Source organism: Vulpes vulpes, chromosome 5, assembly GCF_048418805.1.
Source record: "Vulpes vulpes isolate BD-2025 chromosome 5, VulVul3, whole genome shotgun sequence".
Taxonomy (NCBI): Eukaryota; Metazoa; Chordata; class Mammalia; order Carnivora; family Canidae; genus Vulpes; species Vulpes vulpes.
The window spans coordinates 91,318,340-91,323,713 of record NC_132784.1 but is presented as its reverse complement, the minus strand read 5'-3'; the positions used below and the strand labels follow the sequence as shown (position 1 = coordinate 91,323,713).

The window sequence follows — 5,374 nt, the reverse complement described above, 5'->3', positions numbered from 1 at the left end:
CCATCTCCTGCCTCCTCTACCCTTCCACTGTACTGTCCACAGCCCTCTCTGGTCCCCCTGCCACCTAAGACAGGTCAAACCACACATTTGTTAATGAGGGTCATGGAGGTGTGAAATGAAGGTTGTGTGTTGATGGGGGGGGGGTAGTTCTGTTCACAAATCAATGTGTTTAAAATGTAATTTAAATACAGCCCACTTCTGACCGAGAAAAAAAAAAAAACTAGCCCAGGTTAATGATGTACTTGTGACCTCAGTGGGAACGGCTGAGCTTGCAAGTAGGACAGGGAGTGCAGAAGCCTGTGTCACCACCTCACAGACAAGAGCACAAGAGTCAGGCATGATAAAAACTATGCTTATTTCCTTGCATATGTCCTATCTGTATAGCCACGGGGAGTAATTGGTAACAAACCTTTGTTGTCAGGAGTAGCTGCTCTTTAGCCAACTGGTAGCCTTGGCCTTTGGTCACAGGTTGGGCTCCAGTGCCCAGATGCTAAGGCCCAACTGCTCTCATCTACTCAGAATGGAGGGTACCAAACGGCAGTCCCAGAGGTGACAAGAGCCTGGCCCAGGAACTTTCAAACAATTCTGCCCCAATCTGGGAACTGGTTCAGTGCCCCTGCTCACCATCTCGGTCTGAGACTCAATCATATGTAATATTTTCACTCCCTCAGGCTGATGGACAGTATAGAGGTGCTGAATGAGCAAGTGAGCGTGGCTGAGGCCCGGCCAGGCTCAGGAGTGCTCAGTCTAGAACAGGCCCCCTCTAGCATCTTCACAGGGAAGTGAGAACAGGCACTCAAAGATGAAGCAAGGAGTTCACACAACTAGATTTTTTATCCTAGCCATGTGCTCCAGGTCTTCAGGGTATTGCCGAAGAGAAATACTGAGACATCAAGAAAGGATCTGGATCTGAGGAAACGGCTTAGTGATGCGGGAATGTGCCCTTCTCTATTACCACTCGGCTTCATCTGCTACATTTTTATTAAAGTAACAAAAACAGCATACATTTGTCCATAAAATTGTACATTCTTCCTTATAAAAACACTATCATACAATTCGTAACCCTTGTCTTTTCTGTCACAATAGCTTACAAACGTACGACTATTTATTTTTACTTAATAGGAGAGACAGGCCTGCTCAACAGTCCAGCTCTGGGTGTTTTGTTTTTAAAGTGAACATCAAAAAAGACAGATGAAGCATGAGACTGTGAGGCTGCTTCTAGAAAGGCGGGGACCTGTTTGCAGACTAGATGCCACACCACAATTTGCAGATTCACAGCTTCGTTTCCATCCACAGGCCAGAAAAGGAGCTCTTGGGTCTGTCGGCCTAAAGTCACCTCTAAAGCAAGAAATGTTGAAGCAGGGTCTGGGAAGGTGGCTCGGAGTCTAGAGTTGACAAGGAGGCAGAGCTGGCAGGAATCAGTAGGGACAGTGTTTGGTAAATAGCACCTTTGTGTTCAGAACTGAGTAGTTCAGGGATCCAGGGGAGGGGATCAGCAGGGGAGTAGGGACCCCCTAGGTAGGGAAGAAAGTTTCCTCACCAGGGGGCCAACAGCCTGGCAGGCTGGACAGGAGGGTAGCCAGGTCAACTAGAGGCTCTAGCTGTGTCCTTCTAAAGTGATTCGGGTTTGCAAAACTCAAGACCTTCTGAGAACCCCTCACTCAACATCACTGAAAAACCCAAGGAAGGGATTCTTTCCCAGTCTAGATTTCCACTGGCTCCAACCCAAAACAGTAAATATTGCACAAATCTACAGACAAACTTGGATTGTACTGAGAGGCAGCAACTTCCCCACAGGTGCTCTGAGCACCAGGGAAAAGGGGAAAGGGAAAAAACAAAAAACTATGCCCAGGACTGTGGCTTTTAGTGTCAGCCCTACAAGAATACCAAGTAGTCCTGAAGAACTTGGCTCATTCTCGCTTCAGTCCAGGAATACCTGCAAGGCTGACCAGCCATCCAGAGTCCTGTGGATGAAGACAGAGGGAGCATTCCCTAAGCCCCTCCAGGGCACCAGGAGGTTCTGAGAGGCAGTTCTCTTCAGGAAGGACCCAGGAGGCCATATTGCACAGTGAGTGAGAGAGAGCTCTTGTTCTGGAAAACTGGGTAGTTCGGTGACCCAACCAGAAAGGGACAAGAGCAGGAGAGTCAGGGAGGAGTGTTGTGCTTTTAAAAAGGCAGTAATAAAGAACCTGGAGTTCCCCAGAGCTTTTGAGCCAACTCTTGAAGGGCTAATGGCAGCAGCATCAGGACTTTCCTGTGGTTCCAAAAAGAAGGATTTTGACCAAAAACAAATATCCCCAGTGGATACTCCTTGGGTCCCCAAATTCCATTGCAAATCATCCCCAAATTATTCAGCACACGTACTCACACACAAAGCAGCACACAGCAAAGCGAAGGTTTTGTGCAGAGTACCCTTCCATCCCAACCCCAACAACCTCTAACTCCTGCCTTACTCCCCTGACCCCCATAAAACAAAAAGCTTTTGTTTCCTGCCTGGGAAGCAACATCTACAGGCCCCTGAGCATAGAATCAGAAACAAGTCATGATTTCAAGAAAAGCTGCTTAGGACAGAAGCGATCAGGAGAGGCCTTTTCACTCTCTGCCTTGGATCTCACTGGAAAAATAAAAGAGAAGATTAGGCCACAAAGCATAACTGAAGTCCAGGCTCAAATGCCCCTGAGGAGCGGGGCCAGGGATGCAGATGTCCTGCTCAGGACAGCAAGAGGTCTGGATTCGGCGTTTCTCCCTACCGCAGGGCAGCTCTTGACCCGTTCTCATTCACAGTTGCTAACCTTGCTTGCTCCCTCTCATATCTTCCTGGGGAGGCCAGCCAAGCTTCTCCCGCCTCGCCCTGGTTAGGCCCACCCCCTCACTAACCACCCCCTTGTAGGCAGGCACTGGCTCCCAGACTCCAGCCCCAACAGTTCTCTCCAAAGGCACCTGGGGAGACCACTTCCAAGCAGCTCCCTTTAAGGATTTTTTCTTTAAAAAAAAAATCTTTTGGGTTTTTCTTCTCTTTTCTTAAAAAAAAAAAAAATATATATATATATATATATATATATATATATATATATATATCTTCATTTAAAATACAGTTCCCCAGGTTGAGGTATTCAGTGGCCTGTTGTCACGGCAGAATGAGTACAGTAGAGTGCCTGGTCAGGGGTGGCAGGGGATCTAACTGGAGACTGCCATCACATAGTTTTTCGAGGGGCTGCTCCGGCCCAGCATCATTTGGTTCTTGCAGGTGAGGAGCCCATAGGAGGCAGCCACAGGGGCCTCCTCGTACAGGACGCAGATGGAGCCATCCTCCCCGATGCGGTAGGACACCTCGTAGGGGTCCACCCACAGGGTCAGCTCACTGGGCAGCAGCCGGTGCAGCTGGGGCTGGCTGAGTCCGATCTGGCTGGCCACCTTGCTGATAATGGGGTCCATCTTATGGTTGATGCGAATGCAGCGGTAGCCTGAGCCCTTGGATGGCTTCTCAGGAAACCAATGGTGTTTGTAGTGCTCTGTGGGGATGGAACAAGAGGGAGATGGCTTGGTTAGAGTAGCTGGGCTGTGGAGGCTACCCCCAGGGTGGGATGGGAATGAAGGGATAGAGTAGAGGAAGGAACCCAGAGATTTTAAGAAAGCAACGTGGTTTTTCATGAGTTCCAGGATCCTCCTGGAACCCTCCTGCCACCAAAGCAGAGGAAATTATATGGGATTCCTTCCTCACTCCTTCTAGGCAAGGATGTGAGTGTATATGGGGAGGCAGTCCCCATAGTTCTGGGGCAATCCCAAGCAGACAGTGTATTGCTGTTAGCACGCACACACACACACACCCTCCAGTTAAGAAGGAGGGGTGGGACCCGAGGACATGTCCAGGCAGTGCTCCTGGAGACAGACGAGCTGAAGTTGCAAGGCCAGGAAGGCTGCCATCGTTGCTGTGGATCCACAGCAAGTCATTGTGTCTCCCACCCTGGGCCTCAGAGGCTCCCTCTTGCCTCCCTCAAAAGCCAGAGACCCTCTGCAGTGGCTAGGGAGCCAAAGCTGGGTTGTTTTTGATGAAACGTATGTTGCTCCTCAGAAGGCAGGATCTGTGTGGGCAAGTTCGGAGATGGCTATCGCTGCCCGAGACCAGCGCCTAACCCGCTAGAAACAGCTGAGAGATAGGTCTCCCCTGGTTGCTTATCTCTCGCCGGCCTCCCGTTTCACACTGCCCCAGCACACAGGCCAGCAGAGCGCAGTTACTACCTGCAAGGCTTTCTCAGGACCCTAACGAGTGGCAGATGGCTAAGGGGAGCCAAAGTATACAGAGGGCGCCGGGATCCCAACTTCCAGCAAGTAACAACCGGCCCGGGCACAGCGCAGCCCGCGCAGCCCGGAGGTCCACGGCGGATCCACGGCCGAGGACAGGTCGTTGAGAAGCTCGGTGGCACCTCCTTGCCCCATAACGACCCATGGCTGGCCGGACTGGCCCGTCCGCGCGGCCCCGGAGAATCTCGGTAAGGGGGGAGCTCGCACTCGGGCCCGCAGGCGCCTCTTCTCCCGGGCAAAAGCCGGTGCCTGCGCCCGCGACAGTGTGGAGGAGCGCGCCGGGCCCGGGCCGTCCCGGGGGGGCGAGCTCAGGGCCGGGCGGGGCGATGCGGCCCAGGGGAGTGGAGGGGGGTGCCGGCCGCCCTCGGGGCTGGGGGAAACCGAGGCCCGGACTGCTCGCGACGGGAGCCCTGCCCGAGGAGGAAGGCAAGACGGCCCAGGCTGGAAGGGGGCCGGGGTGGGGGTCGGGGGGAGCCCAGCGGCGGGGCTGGACGGACGCGGGACGCTCGGCGAGCGCTCACCGGTTAGCGCCTCCTGGAGAGCTCTGCTGAAAACCCTTAGTCTCTGCTCGCTCACGCAGCCCCGGGTCCTCAGGAGGCTGGAGAGGAAGCCCACGGCGGCGGCGATCTCCGGGAGCATGTCTGCTCTCTCCCCGGTCCAGCGGGCCTGGCTCATGTCGTGCGCAGCTCGGGGGGCGGCGGCGGCGGCGGCGGCGGCGGCGGCGGCGGCGGCGGCGGCGGCGGCGGCGGCGGCGGCGGCGGCGAGCAGCAGCGGGAGGCCTCGGTGGGACGTGCCGCCTCGCTCGCGGGACGGCTCGCGGCGCGGCGGCTCGACTCTGCCGGGACTTTACCCGGGACGCGCCTTTCATACTGTTCCGAGAGGCGGGGGCGCCCGCGGCGGCCCCCATTGGCAGCGGCCAGCGGATGGGGCGGGTTCGGGCTGGCGCCCCGCCCCGCCGCGCCCCGCCCCGCCCCGCGCTCCCGGGCCCGGCCCGGCCGCCAGCCCCCGCCCCGCCCCGCCCCCGCCGCCTCCTCGGCGCTGAGGTCATCGCCCGCTGACGTCACTGCTGGGA

The 5,374-nt window shown here is 55.5% G+C and overlaps 1 protein-coding gene across 1 annotated transcript; it reads right to left on the bottom strand.

The window, feature by feature from the left end:
* Positions 1 to 963: 963 nt before the first annotated feature.
* On the bottom strand, positions 964 to 5,120 carry BTG2 (BTG anti-proliferation factor 2). The gene is made up of 2 exons (XM_025991658.2): positions 4,824 to 5,120; positions 964 to 3,512 (listed from the first exon to the last, which is right to left on the bottom strand). The coding sequence occupies exons 1-2, from the start codon at positions 4,975 to 4,977 to the stop codon at positions 3,178 to 3,180; spliced, it is 489 nt and encodes a 162-aa protein (XP_025847443.1). The 5' UTR covers positions 4,978 to 5,120; the 3' UTR covers positions 964 to 3,177.
* Between the last annotated feature and the right edge of the window lie 254 nt (positions 5,121 to 5,374).

Bases quoted from the DNA above. Each gene is read 5' to 3' on its own strand.
- BTG2 (XM_025991658.2), bottom strand. From the start codon at position 4,977: ATGAGCCAGGCCCGCTGGACCGGGGAGAGAGCAGACATGCTCCCGGAG. The intron at 3,513-4,823 runs GTGAGCGCTCGC...CCATCCCCACAG, and splicing joins TCTCCAGGAGGCGCTAACCG to AGCACTACAAACACCATTGG.